At 47.5% G+C, this 24,102-nt stretch overlaps 1 protein-coding gene across 1 annotated transcript in view; it reads left to right on the top strand.

Moving 5' to 3' along the window:
• Positions 1–24,102, top strand: part of CA8 (carbonic anhydrase 8) — a 1,124,912-nt gene that overhangs the window by 128,163 nt on the left and 972,647 nt on the right. Inside the window, exon 2 of the mRNA XM_069621095.1 lies at positions 18,421–18,612. Coding sequence (XP_069477196.1) covers positions 18,421–18,612 — 192 coding nt within the window. The remainder of the gene's footprint in view (positions 1–18,420; positions 18,613–24,102) is intronic.

Genomic DNA, 24,102 nt, shown 5'->3' with positions numbered 1-24,102 from the left:
TGGTTAGGGTTGAACAACCTATTTATCCCCCAGGGACATTATCCACACCTGTCATGGGTACCAGGCAGGTAGTTGGGGCAAGCTGGGTGGAGGCTTGGCAGGCGTGGCATAGGCACACAGCCCATAGCAGATACCTCTACTTAATTCCTTCCTAGTGTTTGTAGGAACTTCCTGGTTACCACTTCCTGTTGCCTATATAAGCCACACCCAAGATTCTTCCAGTGCTTCGTGTTGCTTACTGTGAGCTGCATCAGCAACACACTTGGCATTCTCCGGATCATCCTGCTTCAGCTTACCTGCTCCGGAACTTTCTGCTTTTGCTTACAGGTACCCTGTGCTTTCTCCACGCCACAGCTATCTTCGGTCAAGAGGGGACTTCAACACCGCCACCTACAAAGAAGAACAGCGTTAGCAGGCGCACTTCAATAATGGTGCACATACTCACCGAATCTTCCCGCGACGCTGGAATCTAGTTCAGTTGTACGAGCGCACAAACCCCTGCAAAAGAAAGAAGAGACATTAGTCATTGCGCTCGCCCCAATAACGCGGAGCCTATGCACTGCGCTCCCTCTCATAATGCAGTACATTCTTACCAACGTCTCTGTGCAAACTTACCAGACCACCAAGTCTCTGGTAGCGCTGAACCTGGACTCTAGGCGCTAATATCAGATAATCCACTCCTGCAAGGGAAAAGGGAGACATTACCAGGCGCGCTCGAATTTAAGACTGTGCTTACCTACCAGCAGCTGACTTCTACACGCAGCGCTACTCACCCACAAAATACCTTGGCAAACAAGACAATACGGACAATTCAGGACACTAAACATTCTCCGTAACGTTCACTTGTGAAAAAGACTTTCTAGCCAGTGAAGAAACTGGCGCCTTGAACGCTCGGCCTCGCTGTGAAGGTATATAACAGCGTGTGGCATCTGAACTCAGCCAACAGACAATGGCATCATTCATATGAGCGAATCGCGCCCCTGTGAATGCAGGATGGAGTGCACACCTTACTAAATATCAAGGAATCCCTCAGGGTGAAAACAGGGGAAGTGAGAACTCTGGGTCAAGGGAGGCTTATCCATCGCTCCTGCAGAGACACAGGTGAGTGTGACGACACCCCCACCAGATCCAGAAAACTACATTGAGCACTGAGTGGACCTAGTGGGTGATGGGGATTGCACAAATCTTACATACACCCCAGAGAAGTATGCACGGGATGGGGTTAGTTTGCGTCATGTGTTTAGGGCATGGGTCTCTAAGGATGAAGCAGATATAGGGAAAGTGAGAAGTTAGTTAATGGAGGATAAACTTAAGGGGGAATGTTGGGATGTAGGTTCATATTGCTGCCCCTCCAAAACGATTTAGATTACACATTCTCCATATTTTAATATATTTTTTGCAAAGGGTGGTGCAGGGGGAGGGCAGAGCTTTACAGGTGGAAGCCATTGGTGGGGTTGGGAAGTTATATAGGTAGAACTAACCATCTGCTTTGCGATAGTGTTATGTAGAATACATTGCATGTGTGCGATAGTTATAACATGAACTTATGTTGCATTAAAGAGTAGGCCTGAATCCTTGCAGGTCGTGTTGGAGACAGAACAAAGAGGCCTCATCTCTCGTGGAGTATCGTATTTTGATTCTCGGGCACAGCAAGGAACACGCATGTACACCCACATACAAATCTATCCAGTTCAGCCTTTGAGCAATTAGGCAGGAATGTGCACAGCCAAATAGACAAAGGGCTGCGGCCCAGTACAGAGGCCATACTCATGGGAGCCAAGGCAGAGGTCCCGGGTTGCCAAAACATGGACTAAGATTTAGGGCACTAGCACCCACCAGAATGATAGTCACTCTATTTGAATTCACATATGTGCAGGAAGGTGAGCCTTGAATCCTTCATGAATTGGATTGATTAGAGGGATACCATGCTACATCTTTGGAGAGGGAACTGATATAAGCAGGAGCAGAGAACATAATCTGTGAGTTGTACCAAGGAGAACCAAGGGTGATGCCCATGCAGTGGGGAGGCATGATGGGGGCGCAAGCATGTCTGGGATGAGAAAAGTGGCTTTGTTTGCAAGGATCATCCTCACCTCGAAGTTATCTGCGGAGTTCATGTTGATGATCAGGTGCAGATCACGTGGTTCGGAGTGAAGACAGGGTAGTCCCAGTTGAGTCTAACCAATTGCTTTTCAGCGTTTCAATATGGAAGAGATACCCATGTGTGATGAAGATGGAGGAGAAGACATGACCAATTGGAAGAAGGGCTATATGTCATAATTAGCATGTAAATAGGTGCCAGCTAATGAGGGTGGGGGTTCAACACTGTATATTGGGTACGTCATGGATGACATGCATGTTCGTAAGATGCACACATACCATTCCGAAAGAGAGCTATGTGGCAGTACATTTGTAAAAACTTGTTGCCCATTCCTTTTTTGTATACAAAATAAAGCTCTTGTTCTTCTTGAAGGGGTGCGCCTAGACTTTTTTCCAAGCATTTTTTTTTCTGGTCTGGTTGTTAGTGTTGCCCTACAGTGCACATGCTTTTTGTCTTTTAAGCTAAGCATGAACAGGGCCAATCGGTCCATCAACAGGTGCCCAAGCCCTGCGGCAACAGTGCAGAAAGGCTATTTTGTTGCTAATGGGTCACAAACCGCAGTGTGGCCCTCGTGTACACTGGGTGCGCTGCAATCAATGCACTGGTGCACAGCAATGCCTGGATTACCCAGCTACAGATCTTCTGTAATGTCGCATGACTGAGAGGTTTTCAGTATTGTATCCTATTTTACAAAGCAGTTTTGTTCCAATATACTTATTTTATTTTACCATTCACCTTGATTAACGCCTGTCACTCAGTGAGTTCCTAACAGTTTCAAAACTGATTCACTGCCCTGGTTGTTGAATTATATTTCAAGTCTTCTGTCTGAAAGGCTATCAAAAGTTTTTCTGACATCTCCGTTAATCACAGGATGTACAGAATAACATTCTTGTGTATATACATTAGCATGCTTCTAAATAGCATGTTCCAAAATACCTTTATTACGGTGCTGGACCACTTAAGATTTCTAAATCTGTTATAATGTGAATGCATTCTATTATATTGTAGTGGTCATTTACATAGCCCCCATTTCCCCATTTGTATGGGCTCGATGCGCTTTGTGGTTGGAACGCCCTAGGGGACCGAAGTTCTGATGTGGGAGGTTCTAAGAGTTTAGTTTAAGATGTGGGTGCACATTCTGCCTCAACTAGGTTGGCTGCCTCGGCTCCAGTAAGCAACTCAAAGATCAGGCACGTGGGCGGGTGCTGTCACTGGACTGGGGTAGAGTGCTAGTGCAGGAGACTTGATGTGGGCACAGCTAGACCAAAATGTTTCATAGGTTGTCGATGGCAGAGGTGTTGAGGCACATCAGGGGTCTCAGTGCGGACAGCTATGCGTGCAGCTAGACGGGATTAGTTGAAGCTGCATTCCAGATCGCATGTATGGAGTTGTGCCAGCTGCATGTGTCCACATACGTGGTGCGATTTAATACGTACCTTAAACCTGTATGGAGTTCAACTTTGGTGTTGCTTTCCTAGGTCGAAAGCCATTGGCTGGTTTCGCAAACTGAACTCCCTAGATTTGAGTATTTGAGCAGACGGAGAGATGCCGAAGTCTGAGGTATACCAGCAAGGTGAGAAAACACCAGGAACCGAGACACCAGAGCCGCGGGAGAAATGCCCAAGTCTGAGATGAACGAAGCGGCAAATGGAAGTGAACACAAATATGCGATGCAACGGTAAATGGCGATCAACCCAGATTTGAGAAATCTGAGCAGTGGCAGAGATGCCCAAGTTTGAGATGGAAGGAAGCTTAAAACATAAGGAACAGCAGTGAAGGGTGAACAACCTAGACCCAAGACACCTGAGCAGTGGGAGAACGCCCACACCCGAGAATCAAAAGTACATGGTGGAACACCTATGTCGTGAATCGTTGGTACATGCATAAATGCCCAACTTTGGGATACCTGAGCAGTGGGGCCTACATCTGAGACTTAGCAATATATGGGCGAACACCCAAAATTGAGATCCCTGAGCAGTGGGAGAAATATCCATATCTGAGACCCAACAGCACATGCAGGCACGCTCAAGCTTGAGACACCTAAGCAGTGAGGGAGAATGCCCAAATTTGAGACTCGGCATCACATGGTGGAACACCCAACATTGGGGCACCCAAGCAGCCAGAGAAAATCCCCAAATCCGAGACTCTGTACTACATGGTGGAACCCCCTAAATTGAGTTTCAACCGCATATGCATAAACGCCTAAATTTGACATACAACAGTACGTGTATAAATGCCTACATTTGGTATACCCGAGTAGTGGGAGAAAATGCCCTTCCCCAGTTCATACTGGTCCCGCCATTGTTGCTATACACAGTGGTCCGTTTGATCGATGATTCTGTCCAGACACCTTTAAGTGACCACATCCAAGGTACAATCAGATTTGCAGGAATTGTTTGGTAACCAGTTTGTGCCTGTTAGAGTTTGTGGTCCGGGCGGGGGTTGATGGGAGGGGGGTGGGAGATTTTGGGGAGGGGGGGAACTGGAGGGATTGGGGGTGATATCATCACCTGTGGGTTAGCAGGGGGCGGCAGGAATAAGGTTGAGTTTATCCCGCGAATGCTGCCAGCATCTGTGGTGGTTTGGAAGAGTAGGTGTCTTGTCAAGTTTGGGCCAGTGCTTCTGTGCGCAGGTCAATCACAACAGAGTGCAAGAAGATTTCAAGAGGAGGAAGGAAAAAGCCAGGTATTGAGGTCCTTTTTTAATGCAAGGTGATTGCCAATGTTGTGGATGTGGATGGGCAGAGAGTTCCAGGTGGTCAGGGCTTGGACGAGAAGGAGGATCTGCCCAGTCTGGTGCAGTTGTATAAGGGGAGAAGTGGGAGAAATGCTGTGCTGGACCTGTGTCCTGGAGGGGGAGTAGCATATGAGTTTCTCTTGGAGGAATTACAGGCCAGTGTTGTAGATAGCATGGTGAGCAATGCACATGGCTTTAAAGGTCGTTCGTCAACCAATAGGGAGCCAGTGGAGGACTCTGTGTAGGCCTGATATGTTCTCTGGGAGGGAGTCCATAGAGCAGGCAGGCTGCAGCCTTTTGTATTGTTTGCAGTTTCCTAAACTGAAAACCGGTGCTCTTAGATAAAAGCAGTTTGCTTAGTTTATATTTAAAACGTATAAAGCACAACAAAGGCCCAAGAAGGGCGCCTAGGTACTAAGCGAAGACTGGGAGGCAGGTGCAATGTGCTCAAATACTGAATGTTCTTGCAGAACGGAGGAAAATATTAAACAAATGTGCCTTCAGGGCTCTCCTGAAAGAGAAGTAATCAGCCAAAATTCTTCAGTCAAGTGGGTGAGCATTCCATAGGCTGGGGGCCAGCACAGAAAAGGAGCGGCCACCCCAACGTTACCGACAGAATTTGGGAATCCTAAGAAGCTGATGGGAATCCGAACATAGATTTCTCATTGGGCAATATTTTTGCAATTTATTTTTCAAAAAGTGAGGGCCTACATTGTGAATGCCTCAGTGGACAACACACAAGACCTTAAACTCAAAGCTAGCCACCACAGGGAGACAATGCAGGCGATGTAGCAAGGGCAAAGGAGTAAAACGGGGTAACCCAAACGCCAGACGAGCTGCAGCGTTCTGCAGAACTTGCATCCTCTGGATCTGCCCCAGATAGATGCCATTATAATAGTCCAGTGAACAAACAAAACATAAAGAAAACTAATTACAGTAGATGTCACTAGATTTGTCCGATTTTCAGCGGGAAGCAGGGGGAGAATTTTCCTTAAAGCCTTTAATCTACCAAACCCAGCAGTGCAGAAGGCAGAAATCTGGGCTTCCCGAGACCCATTAGGTAGGAGTTTAACTCCAAGGCTTTTTACAGAGGCACAAGGAGATGGACAGGGGCCGAGAGACTCGGGCCAGTAGTGAAAGTTCCAGAGATTGTCTCTCCTGGGAGCCAACCACCAGCAACTCTGTCGTACTGCCATTTAATTGCAGCCAATTGGCTGCCATCCAAATTCCCACTTTCTCAAGGCAGTCTCGCAGCCTCTCAGGAGGAGCATTCTGTGGGGAGTCTAGCCAAAATATAAGCTGCGTAGCATCTGCATAGGAGTAGAAAAGAACTCTGCAAACAGTGAGAAGGTCGGCCAGAAACTGTACATATAAATTGAAAAGAATAGAGAGCCGACTGCTGGGGGACTCCATGGAATAACTCTGTCCGAGAGGAATCACAGGTCTGAAAAGAGACTGTTTATTTGAGAACGACCTGTCAGAAAAGAACAGAACTAAGCGAGAGTAGGGCCCCAATATGCCTGCTTGCTTGAGCCTGGTCAGCAGAATCTCACAATCCACAGTATCAAACGCCGTGGAGAGATCAAGTAGAATAAGGGCTCAGTCTCTTCATGGTCCTGAAGCACCGCAAGGTCATCCAACAAGGAGATCACGGACTCCGTCCTCATCTTGGGACGAAATCCTGATTGGGATGGGTGTAAACCGTTGTGTTCTTCCAAAAACAGGGATACCTGGGGAGTAATGAATGCCTCCATCAGCTTCATCATCACCGGAAGCAGGGAAATAGGTCTATAATTTGCCTGCACTTTAGGATCCAAACTGGCTTTCTTCAATGGGGGAGAACCACTGCATGCTTCAACTCAGAAGGAACCACCCCCATCAAGAAGGAATACTGAACTGCTTCAGTCAGTATGCCTATAACTCGATTGGGCAGAACTTTCAAGATGTGCAGGGGAACAACATTGAGCAGAGAGGCGCATTTTGGGCTCAGAAGGGCCTTCCTGCTACCTTAATCCATTATAGGGAGCAGTTCAAAGTTATTTGTCGAAGATATGATATGGCATTTATAACGCGCCTATACACAAGTGTTTCAAGGCGCGATGATGCAAGGGAGAGTGAACAGACGGAAGACCGAGACAATGATCTTACTAGGCCAGGTGACATTGAGATTGTGCAAGTGCAGGGGAGGAGGAAGGGGAGGAGAAAAGTGAGGGGGAGCAGTGCATAGGATAAACAGTAAAAAATAAAGACAATAATTAAAAAATGCTGCCTGCTGGTGGCAAGTGCAAGGGTAAGTCCAGACATCGGCTGTCAAGTGCAGGTAAGGGGCTGTAGGGATACTGAAACAGTCCCTGAGTGCAAGGGTTGCCAGGGGGCAGTGCGGGTGTGGAAGGGGAGGGGAGGGGAACTGGGCCAGAGATCGGAGGGTAGCCAGGTAGCCAGTGCAGTTTCAGCCAGGAGATCCGCAGGGGAGAGGCGGAGAGAAAGCAGAAGCAAAGTGGAATGTCTCGAGGTGCTTCCGGAACTGGTGATGGTTCTTAAGTTTCAGAGAGGCAGTGAGGCTGTTCCAGAGGGAGGCCCCAGCAGAAGAAAGAAATCTACCACCAACGCGTTGCTTAGTGAAGCGACTGCCCCTGAGGGAGTTGGAGGTGGATGAGTCAAGAGCTCGAGAAGGAAGATATTTAGGAATAGAGAGTTGAAGGTATTCGGGCCTCAGAAGGCATTGTGGACCATGCAGAGGGGTTTGCACTTAATCCTTGTCGCCACTGGGGGCCAGTGCAGAGATTTCAGTCCTGGAGAGATACAATCCCTGGGCTTGAGGCCAAGGACAAGTCTTGCAGTCCCGTTTTGGATGAGTAGCAGAGGCCGGAGAGTAGAGGCAGGCAGATTTAGAAGGAGGCTGTTGCAGTAGTCCAGCCTAGAGAGAACCAGAGCTCTGGAGACATTGAGCTTCTGGGGGAAGGAGAGGAAATGAAGAATACCTCTGAGAAGTTGCAGCTTGTAGTGTGACTTCCTAGAGACATTAGAGATGTGAGGAGAGGAGAAGGTGGAGTCTAAGATGACTTGAGGATTTTAGCCTCACAGGTGGGAGCAGGAAGAGGGCCAAGAGAGGCCGGCCAGAGAGTGAACGGAAAGGAAGGGAGCAGGTGTGCCGATGAGAATCTGGGTCTTACTGATATTAAGGCAGAGATCATTGGCAGCACACCACTCCTGGATAGGAGACAGATAGTCCGAGATGAGAGAAGAAGAGGTGGCAGAAAGGAGCCTGAAAATGAGCTGAGTGTCATCCACATAGCCCTAAATGATAGGGCAGAGAGCAGCAATGCGGTGGGAAAGTAGGGCCAGGTATTGGTTGAACACCCAGGGAGAGAGGTTAGACCCCTGGGGAACACCACAAGTAGAGATAGAGGAGAGGAAGGACCCAAGTTGGACCTGGGAGGGTCGATCGGAGAGGAAAGAAGTCAGCCAAGCCAGGGCCCGATCCGTGATACCAAGGTTATCACGGAGACTGTTGAGCAGGAAGGCATGGTTGACCGTGTCAAAGGCAGAAAAGAGATCAAGTAAGATGAGGACACGGGGGGGTGTTGGAATCCGGGTTGGAGAGCAGGTATTCACAGATGGTCAGGAGAGCAGATTCCGTCCTTCTGGCAGCTCTGAAGCCAGACTGATAGTCATGGAGACAACCTACAGATTCAGTGTGAAGATTAAGCAGGGAGGTGGTCAGCTTTTCCAGAGTTTGCCCAGGAAAGGAGTAATGGAGAAAGGGCGATAGTTAGCCAGGCAGGAAGGGTCAGCAGAGGGTTTCTTAAGAGGGTGTACAAGGGAGTGCTTCAGAGAGGAAGGAAGACTCCAGTGGCAAAGGAGTGGTTGCAGAAGTCAGCCAGAGCAGGAGCCAGGGTGTCAATGTGGTCCTTGATGGTTTTGGAGTAACATGGGTGAACCTGTTTTGACCAGACTTTCATAGATCCGACTTGTCTAGAAACCTTGTCTGGGGAGAAAAGGGGAAATGCTTAGTAGGAGGGAGGCGAGGTGGCAGAGGAAGGGCCAGAGGAAGAGCAGGGAGTACAGGGGAAAGGGGAGAGGAAGATAGAGAGAGAGAGAGAGAGAGGCTGTCTTGAGCTGTCCTGATATAGCAGGGGAGCCAATAGAGTCCAGAATTAGTGCAGCTGTCTCTTCCGTTTGACGATCGATAAAGGGCATGCGAATGTCAGCAATTTTTATTCTGGAAAAAACCTCTGATCGCCATGCAACCTGATGCTCAACTGTGATGTGATGAGTTCCCAGTAGGATACACTGATAGCTCCTTGGCCACTCGTACAGTTCTCTAGAGGCACAGGGGGCCTCAGTAATCCTACCAGCATGGTATGTTGATTTTGCAGAGCAAATCATCTGATAACAGAATACTGCTTGCTTGTAAAGATTACGTGAGACTTCTTCATAGAAAAGGCACCATTTTCTTTCTAGACATCTACAGGCTTGTCTCTGAGCTCTCCGCTCTGCGCTATACCACGGCTAGGAGAATTTAGTTTGACTAAAATAGGAACGCATCGGGGCTACTTTATCGGCCACACTTTCCAAAGCAGTAAGTAAAGATGAGAGAATCAATACCTCTCTCCCTGAGCATAAAGCCTCAGTTATACCCACCAAATTTACTTTATGCAATTTTGCAATTTCTGGGGGGGGGTTGTAGCCCATGAGATGGTATGGGGCAGCAGGAGTAACCAGGACCGAAAAAAGGGACCAAAAAATTGTCAGACTAGGTTACTGGCACTGGGGCACAGCTGGAACCCTGCCGGCCTCAGCGAGGATACGATCGAGTAAATTACCACTCTCATGCTTGGGGAGTGAATTACAGAAGTTTAGCGAAAGATCTGACAAACGGGTCACCAGGTTTTTTGCATAAAGGTCTGTGGGGTCATTAGTATGAAAATTAAAATCCCCCCAGTTCCACCAAATAAGGATGTGTTAGGTTCAGGATAGCCACCAATTGCGCAAAACTGATGGCAAAATCAGCACGTTTGCCAGGAGGACAGTATACCAGTAGAAGGTGGACAGCCGTGCTAGCGTTAACCTGCATTCTGAGGAGTAAAAGCTTGCAGGGTAACAAGGGTGCCACTGAAATGAGGTGACCTTGAGAAGTATCCTGGTAAATTATTGCCAGACCACCAACTCTGTTAGGAGTGGGCCTGGTAATGCGGACAGCAGTGTAAGAAGTTGGCATCAGTTGACATAAATCAGGATCCGAACTAGCAGAGAAACAAGTCTCTGTAATACACATGAAGCCCAGCATAGTATCCTGGAGAACTGTATGCAGGTCATCCCTATGTACAACTGCAGATCTAGCATTAATCTGCAAGCAGGTAAGTAGATTTGAAGAATCATATGACTCACACCCGCTATAACCATCAAGGGTAGGTTGATTTTGGAGGTTTTTAAGGCTTTCGGGAAGATTCCCAATGTGAGGGATTGGTTAAGGATTGGGCGTGCAATACTGCTTGCACAGGTTGATGTTGGGATGTTTTTGAGGAGGGAGGGAGGGCGGGCGGGCAAGTGTCCTCTGGGATCCCTGATGGGCTGCTATGTGCTAGGAGCAAGAGGAACTCCTGGTGTGAGATCGAGGACAAAGTGGCGAAGGTTTGCATCGATACAGGAGTGGTTCACACCGCTATTGTTACAATAAAGGTAAATGCATAGTGGGGTAAAATGGGTATTTGAATTACTGCCTGCTTTTAACATTACCACCTTACTCATAATGACCTGCTAAATGAGGTGTGATAACACAAATATCACATCACTGGAATGTTATAATATTGTAGCATTCAGTTCAGGCCCGTCCCCCCTGCTTTTTTTTTTTTTCAAACAATTTTTATTATTTTAACCAAACACACCAAACCTTACAACCATTTAGGACAATCCTATTCAATATCAAGGCATCACATCATATAGTGTTATCTTCCGTCCTCCCCCCCTCCCTCTCTCCCTCCCTCACCACAAACTCGAGCTGTCTTATCCGTGCCATCTGCATGAGCATTTTCAGGTATCTCAGTGCTTGTCAACTCGTCTGAGTCTTCCGTTACATGATTGACCTGGTGGGTGTTTGCCATTGAGGTCACCAGTTGCCTCCAGGCTATCAAGGGGCCCACTTCCTCCTCACCCCCCCTAGTGGCTGCTTCATACCATACCGCAGTTTCTGCTTCTGCCCATTTCAAGTGGTCTGCCCACCACATCTCCACTCTGGGCCTATGGGCCGCTTTCCAGCACATTGCAATTCTGCACTTGGCCAAGATATAGGCCAGGTCCTTCATCTTGCTGATATGTTTTGAATTACGTGGCCTGGGGAAACTCCCAAGCATGCATGCCCAAGCAGACCTCACGTCAAGCACCACTCCCCCACTGGCCATTCTCGTCTTTATTTCTTCCCAGAATGTCTGCACCTCTTGGCAAGCCCAGAACATGTGCAGCAGCCCTGCCTCTTCCTCCCCACACCTGGGGCATTTCTGTATAGCCGAGCCTCCAAACCTAGCTATTCTTCTGGGGGTCAGATAAGCTATGTGGGTGACATACAGCTGGATCTGCTGGCGTCTCGCATTCCGGACACCTTCTTATGATACCTTTTGAGCTCTATCCCACTGTCCATCTGTCATGGGTTCTCCCACCTCCTCCTCCCAGTCGAGCCTCAGCTGGAGCAGCTCCTTCCCTGCCGTCGCACTCGGGAGCTCATATATCTGAGATATTTCGTGACCACCCTCCGAGACATTGTGCATCATTTCCAGGGTGGTATCGGGTTCTTCAGCTAGTACCGTCTCGGGCCACCTCTCCCTCACCTGTTTCATGAGCCTGGTGTAAGTAATATATTGGCCTCTAGGCACCCCTGTCTCATCCTGCAGCCTCTGAAATTCCAATGCCTCCCCCTCCTGCCATATATCTCCAAGGGTAGCTAGACCCACCAGTTCCCAGTATCTGCAGACCCCTTTGAACACTTGGTAGTCTTCCCTGCATCGCACCGCCAGCGGAACCTGCTGGGAGAGCGGGTCTGGGTCACCCACCGTTCTTCATGCTCTACGCCAAACTTCTCAGCCCAGCATCAGTAGTCTCCCCTTCCCCGCCATTTTAGTTTTATGCAGCCACACTGTCTCTCTCAGGAAGTATGGAGCTGAATCACCTTGCAAAAGCCTAGCTTCTGCCGAGTCCTCCGCAGACACCATCTAGCCACATACAACAGCTGTCCCGCCAAGTAATACAATTCGAAATTCGGCAGGTTTATGCCCCCGTTATCACATGTGTTCTGTAGTTTCCATAGGGCTACCCTATTCCTGGAGTTGTGCCATCTGAAGCCCCTGCACAGGCCATGAAGTCTCTCAAAAAAGCATCTGGGGATCATGTACGGGACATTCACAAAAAAAATGCAAGAGTCCGCAATACCACCATTTTGAACAGCGCTGCTCTTCCCATCATAGCGAGGGGTAATCTAGACCAGAACACCATGCTATTTTTAATTACTTCAATTGCTTTCTCCGTATTGTGTTTGTGCTCTGTCAATCCTATGGTAAATGTTTACAGCCAGATATCTAAACGTCTCGGTCTGCCAGGGTATCTGCAGGATGGGGACCCTTTCCAATGGGATACTCTTATACCTTCTCAAGGGGAGCACACTAGACTTCCCGGGGTTCACCAATATGCCCGAGAGGGTGGCGTAGCGGTCCATCACCTCCAGCACATATTGCAGATTCTCCTCCGTATAGCGCAAGTAGCAGAGCATATCATCCGCATACAGTGATATCAGGTGTGTGCCTCCTGTCGTACGAATCCCCACCTCCCCGTATCACTGCCTCAGGCAGATTGCCAGCGGCTATAATGCCAGAATATATAGCATGGGCGACCAGGGGCATCCCTGTCTGGTCCCTCTACTGAGTTGCCATTTGTCTGAAATTATAGTTCCTGTTTTAACTCTCGCAATCGGGGAGCTATATAACATCTGGGCCGATCTGATGCATCCTGGTCCCATCCCGTATCCTTTCAGGGTTGCCATCAACCATGGCCATGGCACTGAATCGAAGGCTTTAACCGCGTCCAGCAGCACGATGGCCAACTCTCCCGGGTCTTCCTCGGATTGATCAATGATATGATGCAGCCTCCTATGGTTGTCTGTGATATTTCTACTGGGGACATAGCCTGTTTGGTCCGGGTGTATCAACTTGCCAATTACCCTCTTAAGTCTGTTGGCCAGCACTGCCGTTAGTATTTTGCTATCTTGGTTAAGCATAGACAAGGGCCTATAAGACCCACACTACACGTTCGGCTTGCCCGGTTTCAGGAGCGGGATGATCACTGCCTCACGGAGGGACTCCGGCATTTCCCCCTGCTCGCTGGAGTAGCTCCTGCTGTTTTATAAAACTCACTGGGTAACCCATCTGACCCGGGCACTTTACATGTGGGCAGGTGTTGGATAACCGCCTCCAGTTCGTCCGAGGTGATGGGTGGGGGGGGTGTTGTGGGGGTTCTAGATCTGCGCATTCTAAGTCATCCAGGGTGGGCAGCCCTATAATCCTCTATTGTTTCCAGTATTTCTTGACCCATATCTTCTCCCGCATCCACATATAATCATTTGTAATACTTGAGGAACTCCTCATTTACTCCCTGGTTATTACAGATTTGACCTCCCTTGTCCCTGACCTCTCTGATCACCGGGTGGGGGGGGTCTCATTTTTGTATAACCAGGCCAGTAATCTACCCGGCTTATCCCCCCCAGCATGTTGCCTCTCTGTATATTTCTTATAATTTAGCTTACATAATCTGTCCCAGAGTTAGCTACAAGTCACCTGTAAGTCTCTTATCTTAGCACTGTCCTCTTGGGTGGTACCCTCCCTCTGTATCAGGCCCTCTAGCTCTTTCTGTTTCCTGCAGTTCCCGTTCAATACCCCCTTGGAGCCCTTTGGACTTTGATATTGCTACTCCACGCACCACCATCTTAAATGCCTCCCATGCTGTTCCCATGGAACGTACACTACCCGTATTGATTTCAAAGTATTCCTCAATGGCCTCCCTCAAATCCTCCCTGAATCCCGCGTCCTGTAGAGCCTCAGCTGTAAGCCTCCATGTCGGGATTCACGCTATGGGGGGTTGGTGTCGCCACTCTATGATCAGAGGCGAATGGTCGGAAAGTACCCGAGCCTTGTAGTCCGCGCCAACCATTTCTCCCACTATCTCGGCGGCAGCAAACACATAATCCAGCCTTGTATGCAGGTCATGTGGCGCTGCGTAATGTGAGTATTGCCTGTCCATTGGGTGCAGCCGTCTCCACACATCCTCTAGGCCGAGGTCTGTCAACAGTGTCCTCAGTGCTTTAGCCGCTGACTTGCCATCTGACCTGTCCATCCCGGGGTTCAGGGTGCAATTGAAGTCCCCTCCCCACACCATTGCGCCACCCAACAGGGGGCTAATTTTACTATAGAGGGACCTAAAGTATGCCGCTGTATCATGGTTAGGGGCGTACAAATTTATATTGTTCACTTCCCTGTTCTCCAGGAGTCCCACCAGACTAACAGTGACCTAAGTAAGCGTTATGCTATGGGGTTCAAGGGTAGTCTCCCAGGAGCTCCCACTTATCTGGTTTGGATTATTGGCTGCTGGCAGATCTTGCAAGCGTGTATTTTCTGCAACACATTCCCCACAGGCTTCATTTAATACTATACTCTAGTCCGAGTGTTTTATGCTATGTCACCAGCGATGACCCAACTGTGTGCTACTTATCTTCCGTGGCTCCGGTCTGGATACCCGGTTCTTGGGGGTTGCCCTGCATATCCAGCCAGTCTATAGCATCCTCCGGCGTCTCGAAAAACAGAGTTCTGTTCTTGTAAAACACTTTCAGTTTGGCCGGATTAAGCAACATATATCTGTGGCCAGCCTCTCTCAACCTCCTTTTCACTGACCCGAAGTTCATCCTGCTGCGTTGTACGTGCAAAGTGTAATCCGGATATGCTGTGATTTTCGTCGGCCCCCTTTTGATCGTGCCTCCCTTCCGGAAGAATTAGAGTATCTTCTCCCGATAGTTAAGAATCTTTGCAATCCGCAGCATTGGGGATGGGTGGGTTCCCAGGGGCGGTCTCCTTGCCAAAGCCCTGTGCGCCCTTTCAACTGCAAACCCCTGGGTCAGCACTCTGCCAGTTATTTCCTGCAGAAGCATGGATTCCACATATTCTGTTGGGTTGGGCCCTTCCATTCCTTCCGGCAATCCAACAATACGAATGTTGTTGCATCTGGCGCGCCCTTCTGCCTCCTGTGCCCTGTTCTCAAGGTTGCCCACACGCTGCACAAGGGCATAGAGTTCTGATCCGAGGGCGGCACATGCCACCGTGTTTGGGGCCATCTTCTTTTCCAGGTTTCCAGTGCGCTCTGCGAGCGTCCTCACGTCCTGTCTCAGCAAATTAACTTCTTCCTGGACCGCTCCGATCTTAAGGTCTAGTCCCACTTTTAGATCGTTCATTGCCAGGCCCAGTTTGGTCTCCAAGGCAACTTTCAGGTCTGCTATTGCTGCCAGCACCTCCTGGATCGTGCCCGGTGACTTTGCTTCCACCATGGTAGTATTGTCTTTACTTTTGCCCCCTTCTGCCCCTGGAGGTGTCTTGGCATAGGCATCCAGTGTGGGCTGTTTGTTCCTGGGTCTGACAATTTTATTAGACATCTTGCCGTGCCGTTCTCCGCCGCGTATGCTTCAGTCGTTGGTGGTCGGGTGCCCCCCCTGGCCCAGCGCAATCAAACACCAGCCCCCTTTTAGCCCAAGGTCATCCGGCCTACTGTCTTGCCTTAGGCGCTTTTGCCCAGTCCCCAGCCTGACTTGGCTGCCTTGTGCGATTTAGGGGTCCAGCAAGTGCTCTGGGGGTGTGTCTGCCCTCTTCCTCCTCATGCAGCTCTCAGTACAGTTCCACCAGACTCGGATCCTACTTGTGCAGCTCAGCGCGTTGTGCGCTCAGTTTGGGCTGTGGTGTGGGAGCCATGGCTCCAGCGGATGGCTCAGCACCTTTTTGCCTTCACAGGTGTTTTCTAGACAGTGGATGTACCTGGGTCATTATCCGTGTCTCCAACTTGCCAGTGTTACACGCGTAGCTCCACTGTCGTTAAGGTGGTGCGCGCAGTCCCATGTGCATCATGTCTGCCAGCTATTAATTGGTGCATATGCTGCCTTGGGTCCCCTGCCCCCTTCTTTGTAGCTGAGCGTGATTAGAGTAAAGGAATGAACTGTGTTTTCCAGCCCACTCCAGCACTTGTGTGGCAGTTACCGAGGCCCCCTCCGTCAGGCCTCCCGCTATTGCTCCCTCTTATTACTCCTGCATGTCCGGGGCTACACGCCTCTCGCCTCCTCCGCTCTATATTTGTGAGGCGTTGCCCAGTACGCACCGGCTCATCCTCCCAAGGGCACAAGGCTACCACATGCGTGTGCGCCCTTTATAAATATTGTAATGTACATCCGGCGTGCCCTTGCATGAGGCTTGCTGGCTTGTTAACCAGCAGTGCGCTCTCCTCTTCAGCACCTTAAGTACCTCAGTATATGTTCCACAGTACCTCTGCAAGCTCTCAGCTCTGCTGCCCTTTGTTAATCCTTGTCAGTGCTTCCCATCGGTTCGTGCGTTCTCCCGATGCTGGGGCTCGCGTTGCAACACAGCACTCTGATTGCCTGTGCCGGTCCTCCCTATCACAGTATTCGCTTCCCTCGCCGCCTCGGGTACATATGCCTCAGCTGGGGGTCCCGCTCTCAGCCCAGCCGCTTAGCCCGTTCGTGTGACCTGTCTGTATTCCGTGGCTGCACCTCGCCTGCTCAGCTGATGATCAGTGATACAATGTATCGCCTGCTCCTTGATATTAGGTTGCAGCTGCCGTCCGCTCACCCATTCGGCGCCGCCTTGACTTCTAAAGCTGCCACTTGCTGCTGGTTTCTTCTTGTGGGCTCCGGTGCTGCTCCTCCTCGAGATAGGGCTCCGTTTCGGTTCGCTCACGCTGCATGAATAATCCTTTCCTTGTTTGTGACTCAGCGCCATTTTGTCGTCCTCTCTAGCAGGAACTTCCAAACTTGTTTTCCACAGCGTTCGGTTCTGCACACATTTTCCGTCTTAATCTTTTCACTGCTGTGCGCCCGGCATGTTCATACAGCTGTGGTGTCCGTTTCAATGCGCATAGCTTGCTCAAAATGCATGTTCAGCATACAGATTGTCGGATTAACAGGAGCTCTGAGATGCACGTCCTTCTATGCGGCCATGTCACACCCCCGTCCCCCTGCTTATTCACTTCGCCAAGTGCACCGCCCATACATGTGATCTCTCAATTAAGGGTGCATCCTACCCACAAGATGGACATCATGCCCCACACCGCCCATATCAGAGCTGCAAGCTGGCACGCCAGTATGACCAACTATGTATGTATTTCATCTTGTGTAGCCCGCAGGCATCAGGGCGCTCTGACAAGACAAACACTAAATGAACAAAAGGGCCTCAAAAACAGGACTAAATAAGCAACAGGGATTGCCTGAAACTCCCAGCTTATCTGAATAGATGGGTCTTCAGAAGTTTTCTAAACACAGAATGACTGCTTTCCATTCTCAAAGTCACTGGTAAAGTGTTCCACAGCTGGGCTGACAACACCACAAAAGATCGTCCAGTGCCAAACTTGAGTTTATATTTGGGAATAGTCAGAAAGCTCTTACCTTCAGAGCGAAGCTGTCTTTGCGGTGTGTATATAGAACCAGACTATTCTTTAGGTAAATAGGGGCTTTACCATAAAGGCATTTATGCACCAATGTCGGAGATTTAAACTTCATTCTCTCCTCCACTCTGAGCCAGTGAAGAAATATTCTGTTCTTGGTTACGTGGTCTCTTCTCCTGAGACTTTTTACAATCCTTTTTGAGTCATTCTGTATGATTTGGCATCTAGCAATGTCCTTAACAGAAGCCCCAATCGGAAGGGCGTTTCCATAATCGAGCCTCGATAGCACAATGGCTATAGCGATGGTGGCCATATTACATTTGTTCAGAAAAGGTCGGATGGCCTTCATGAGCTGTAGATAATATGCTGTTTTTTAGCAAGTAGTTAGTCTGGGCTTCGGAATTGACAGCATCACCATCATACCGAGGGTTTTAACCTGAGAAGATACTTGGATTATGTCTTCTTTGATCTGAAAGGACTCATACTCCGCTCCAAGTTTAGTTAGCAGGCGGCTATCGTAAGTGCCCTGTATCGTAAGTAGATGCAACCCCAAACAATGATGGAAATACATTTTTAAAAATGTTGTTAAACATGATGGACAGTATTTCTGGAACACTGTATGTGTGCTCCGAGTTAACCTCCTTAGTTACCGTGAACTCATAATCCTGTGGGAACCCTCAATTTTCATAGCTGGTCAACGCAATTACTGTATGCAGAACCCCAAGGTGGAATACCACCTTATGAGGGCTTTTGACTTTTTCTGACTTGAAAGTTAATCATTTTTTTAAAATACAGCTAGAGCATATGGTTCTGAGCGCTCCTTAGATGTGTTGTATAAAGATATTGCTTCACTCTGTTACTGAGAGATTTTTGTTCTGTGCCATTTTCAGGAGTTGAATGGGGACTTCTCTTCCCAGAAGCAAATGGAGAATACCAGTCGCCAATAAACATAAACTCGCGAGAAGCAATGTATGATCCTTCCCTCCTGGATGTTCGCCTGTCTCCAAACTACGTTGTTTGTCGTGACTGTGAAGTAGTTAACGATGGCCACACAGTACAAATTGTTCTGAAGTCAAAATCAGGTAATGCAAGATTCCCATTTATATTTCTAACTATACCTGAAGTCAAGCTTTTTGTATTCCTCATTTAGTTTGTTTTGTTTGCATGGACTAACACCCTGCAAACACTTTCGTGTCTAATGTACTGTTATTTACCATTCACAATCATACAACAGATAGCCATAAAATACAAATGTATTTGTTGACATTGTAGTAGGTTTTAAATAAACCTTAGTTTATTGCAATCAAATTTTGTAGTTATGCAAACATGCATTTCGGCAATGCATTCTTTTCACTAATGCAGTTTCTGGTACTGTGCAAATGCCATGCAAAATTGCCTTGCACTTGGAAATGTGTATAAAGACTGTCATGAAGTATTAATGAATAAGGGAATCTGATAAGAATTTACAATCCATCTGAAAATGACGAATAGTTATTATAAGATAGTTAATATTTTGTTACAATAATATTTTTTTAGTAAATATGGCTTCTTGGTTCTCATGTTGTAGTGCTTGGGCAATCCCAAACTGAGGTTCCTCACCCACCAAATCAACATATCTCTGTACCTTTTGTGATCTATTGGTATCAGTTATTGAGTGGAATATTCTGTGACTTCATCATAGTGGGTTTCGGTGTATTCCAAATAGCATTCCAGATATCCAAGTTCAAAACCAAGTCTTTGCGAGAGAATTTTCTCAGCAGCATGCAATGAACGAAATTGACCATTAAGATTCTCCTAACAGGGTTAGTGTGGAAGCAACCTTATCATTTTGCCTCAGTATAGTTATGAGAGTGACTGCATTCCTCTAAATAATTGTGTTGGTGCAGCAGTTTCAAACGTGTGAGTAAATGCATTGTTAATTGCAAATCTATTAATTTCCATTCAGCCTGCATACATATTATTAAAGATACATTATCTTTCTCAAGTAAATTGATGCCTAGTTCTTCTCAACTGATCACACATTACGCCGACTTGCAGTTACGCTGTTCACCCACATACTTTATGCATACATTTGCATTTTTCCTGTTCAGGTGCAGTGCATCTCTCCTGCAACACTTGCAAAGGTATTCCGTGCAAGTGCAGCAGGGAGGAAAGTCTTCTGGGTGCCACCTTACATGAGGGTGGTTTTTTCACCACTTCAAATAGCACATCTGGACCTAAAATATCCAATCCTGAAGTCTGACTTCACGGCTTCAGGCATACATTGGGGACAGGTGGGCTTCCATCCTGAGGTTACAGGCACTTTGGTTCAGCCTTCACTGCTTTTCCTTGTCTGTAAGGAGGGCTATGTGTATCTGTTCAGAATGTGCCTTTTACCTTTGTTTGGGTTAAGGTGGGTGCCAAATAGCTCTCAGCAGGATTTTACTACCTCCTCGCCAAACTGCTGCATTCAAATGCTGCATGCAGAAGTGATCAAGTTTGAGACTGGGAGCCTGGAGTTGGCTGGTAGTTTATTTTCCTAATTCTTGCAGTTACATGAACATGGCTTAGGTCTCATCATTTAGGAAAGGGAAGTCACCAACCGGGTTCTATGCATCATTCCGTTCGTGACCTAATTTATTCTCTACAGCTGAAGCATGGTTATACTCGGGATACAACAAAGTTAATCTTCAGTGGAGGAAGTACTGACATTGCTTGTGTAACACCAGAGAGTAGATGCTGAGTATGGCTCATCATCTACTCTGGGTGGTCAAGTGGTGAGACCTGCAGTGATGCTTGGTTGTTATGGAGAGTGGGGCTGGGGTGGAGAAGTTAAAAAGGAGTGGATGGCCTAAGGGCACATAGAAGGACTGTAATTATGGCACTCTGGGAGATGTTGATACGTGCCTGTGGTTAAGAGTTCATAGGGGCACATCATGGATACGATGTCTAAGGACATAAAGGGAGGAGTTACTAGAACTAATGGTAGGTGGTCGTAATGGCAGAAGGAGCGGGTGTAATCAGGGTTCACAGAATGTGTCCATTGGGAACCCTTAGGATGTTCTTCATAGGGCCCCATGGTAAGTTGTTGATACGGGCCCATGCAGATTTTTTCAGGAGAATGGGAAGAAGCTCTTAGGGGAACATTAGGAGGCTACTGTAGGGGTACTTGTTATATATTATGGTATGTAGTATATATAAAGTGACTGAGTGTACTTGGCATGGTGCTGTTAGCGAGTCAGTGTGTGGGTCTGAGTCTACCTTTTGACTTCGTGTTCCTTTAGATTCTTTCAATATTCACTTTAGTACTTTTTCTTGCTGCACTGTGAAATTGACAGTTCACAGATACGTTACAACTAAAAAAAGTATTTGTGTTAGCATGTCTTAGTCCGTGAGTGAGTTACTGGGTAAGTGAGTGGGGTAGTGGTTAGTGACTGAGTGTGTGAGTACACTTTTCTACAGCTTATTTCTGCCCTGTCTCTTTTCTCCATTTGATGTTGATTGTATTTCGCTTGCACATTTAAAATGTGATTGAATGAAAGCAATGGAGAACTAAGAGGTTGACTAAATGATGGAGTATATGTGGAAATGAAAGCGTATTTACTCAGTGAGTTAATGGGTGAGTAGTAAGTATAGGCGTACGTGAGATATAATAATCGGGTATGTTTGGCAGCTCCTCATGTTAACAGTAGATCACCTCAGTAATGAAGTCCTTCTACGAACAGGAGAAAGCTAAAGTCTGGCCTGCCTCCACCTCTCTCCCACTTCAATAAAATATAATCCACCCTCCGTTCATCAACGCATAGTCAATATTTGCTCTCCATTCAGTCATTCCTACTTTCAACACCCTTTCATGACAATGGAAGAGAAATTATCGTTAGATGAATCGTGCCATTTCTTGACCTGGCAGATGAGGCCTACATGAAGCCCCGATTCCCTCCTGACGTAATACTGAAGAGGCTGGCACCGCGTGTGGGTTCCCTGAGTGCACCTATCATTTGATCACAAGAAAAACCACGGCAACTGTAGCTAGTAGTTGCCCTGCACTGTGTTCTGCCACTGCTTCTTTTCGTGGGACTAGTAGTATCATAGCTGACTTAACACGGCCTTGCAGTCATGGATCTTAAACCAGGCATTCAATGTTATATTGTCTGTTGTCACTCAACACGTGTATGTGTCATGATGACATTCTAAGGTCAAGAACAGAAGATGTTGTTTAACATAGTAGGGTTGCCTGGGCGTGTGGTGTAATAGATTTTACCTGTATGGCACTAACTCTGCCATTGACCACTGAACACACTACTATAGCAGGAGACATTGACATTTATTAAATGCCCTAAGAGTGCGCGATGCCGCTAACCTCACCCTGAATGACAATTCCAACAGTACTGAATACATCCAAGCTAGCAATATCGACCAGCACAAAGCTATAGAATGATAATTTGTGGAAAGCTGGTATGGTGTACTTGGTTGATTGATATGCACACAATCGTTATTGATATGCTGCCTCACTTTCCAAAAGCTGACTGTGACTACCCTCAGTGGAAACCTCTGCTTACCTCATTTTGGAATACATTGAGCAATGGGCAGTGGTAGGATAATGCAATTTATTGCGATGTGCAAATCCATAAGCACAGGTAATGGTTCAGATTCATTTTCAAGAGATGACTACATTAGCTGTTGTGTATGTTGCTTTTGAACACTGTGGTAGGCCAGTATGGTTGCATTCACCCATAATGGTCCAGGCAGGGGAACGTGGACGTCTGCGTGGCATTTATGTATATCGGAGAAAGAAGAGTCTCTGCCCTGCTCCTGTACTACTGAGAGGAAGATGTGTGCCCCTACTGTTACTCTGGGGAAAAAGAAAGAAGAGATCACATCCAAGCTGGCACCCCTTCCTGCTCTTTGCATAGCAGGTATTAAAAAGGAAACGAGGAAGAGTGAGAGATTTGGCCTACTAGAGCAATGAGCCATATGATCATCTAAACACTACACACATGCACACACATACATACACAGAGTTACATAGCTGATCTTCCACTGCGTTAAGACAACCAATAACAGCCATGGCCAGAGTGGGCATTATTGCTGTCACTAACTCCTCAGTTGGTGTGAGTGTTGGGACTGTGGCAATGGGCCAGATGCAGCTCCTTTTCTTTGGTCTTTTGCTTCGTATATTAGTTCTTCGTCACAAAATTTACAATGAATATGAAGATACCTAAGGTATTGATGGCCATCTGTGTGAAAATGCAAATTCTCACCACACCTCAGTTGCATTGTGTTGAAAGCACACTACAAATGTAGCAGCATTGAAATTGAAAACGTGCACATTTGCATCTGCTCCAGAGGCACAATTTGAGATGAAAAGAAACGCAACGCTTGCTGTCGCTGTCGTAGAGCTGGAACTGAGAGAGAAGAACATGCAGCTGTAGAAAGAGTAAGGTAGCGAGGAAGAGAAAGTGGGAGACGTAGGCATCATGCCCCATGCAGAGTTCAGCAGTATCCGTTCCTGATGCGTGAAGCATATGGGGTAGCAAGGTTGCAACTCTACATCATTTAGGATGGTGTCAGCCGCCACCTACCATCCCAATACCAGGCCCGGCCATCCATCGCCTTCAGAGCCACTCTCAGAAAGAAATGTATTATCATCCTCTCTCAGGCCTAGGATTTTGGAGCACTACGCTGTGGCAAAATGATTTGTAGAGCAGTGTACAAAAACTCTTCTGTGGGGAACGTAAGGACCTACTATACTGTTCCATTAATGGACGATTCCCGCTCTACCTAGGACAGCTATCAATGTGAGGATATATCTCTGATTTTATTTGTACAATTGTATAGCACACTTAACCTGTGGGCGTCTAGGCCATCTGGCAAGGGTGTGAAAGCCCTGGCTTTTTAATGATTTTTAGTAAATGATAAAATGCTGCAAGCAATTCCATCTCTGCAAGCAATTCCATCTCTGAAATGGTAATCTGCCAATCAGATTCCTCTTTCATAAGCTCCAAGCCAAAACCACAGTGTGTACTTGTGGCCTGCTGCATCTGTATCCTGATTTGCAGCAGCTGCTCTACCAGTGGCACAGAGCAGGCACATAGGTCAGAGGCACTCTGAACAGCTGCAGTGACAGCTAAGCCTTTTCAGCACACAGACTGCACTTAAGAAATGCACTTCTGTTCCAAAAACTGCATAACTCTAAGGATCCTGTCCTTGTGCAATCATGGTAAAGTGTAAATATAAGCTATACCTGAGCTAGGGTATGATGGCCAGGTTCTCTCATAGTTATTCCAACCACAGTAAATTGATATCACATATTGTCAGCCATGTGGACCCAGTTCAGCTGTGGACAGGTTGTGAGACTTGTTACAGATAAGGCTCTAGCCTCGGAGATTGCCTGTTTGTTCCCCTGTGTGCAGGTAACACCCTTTCCCCAGGGGCAAACACTCAACAGGAAGCTGGCATGGGAAAAGAAATCAAAGGGCGCACCCATTCACAGAGGAGTAGGCCTGCATTGTGCTGCATTTCTAAAGGCCTTAGATTGATAAGGTAGGGGGGCAGAGTTAGAGTAGCCAGGGAGACATCTGTACAGTTTAGAG

Source organism: Ambystoma mexicanum, chromosome 5q (genome assembly GCF_040938575.1).
Source record: "Ambystoma mexicanum isolate Mex_15411 chromosome 5q, UKY_AmexF1_1, whole genome shotgun sequence".
NCBI lineage: Eukaryota > Metazoa > Chordata > Amphibia > Caudata > Ambystomatidae > Ambystoma > Ambystoma mexicanum.
The sequence above is the reverse complement of the archived record's forward strand: the minus strand, read 5'-3'. Positions and strand labels throughout refer to the sequence as shown.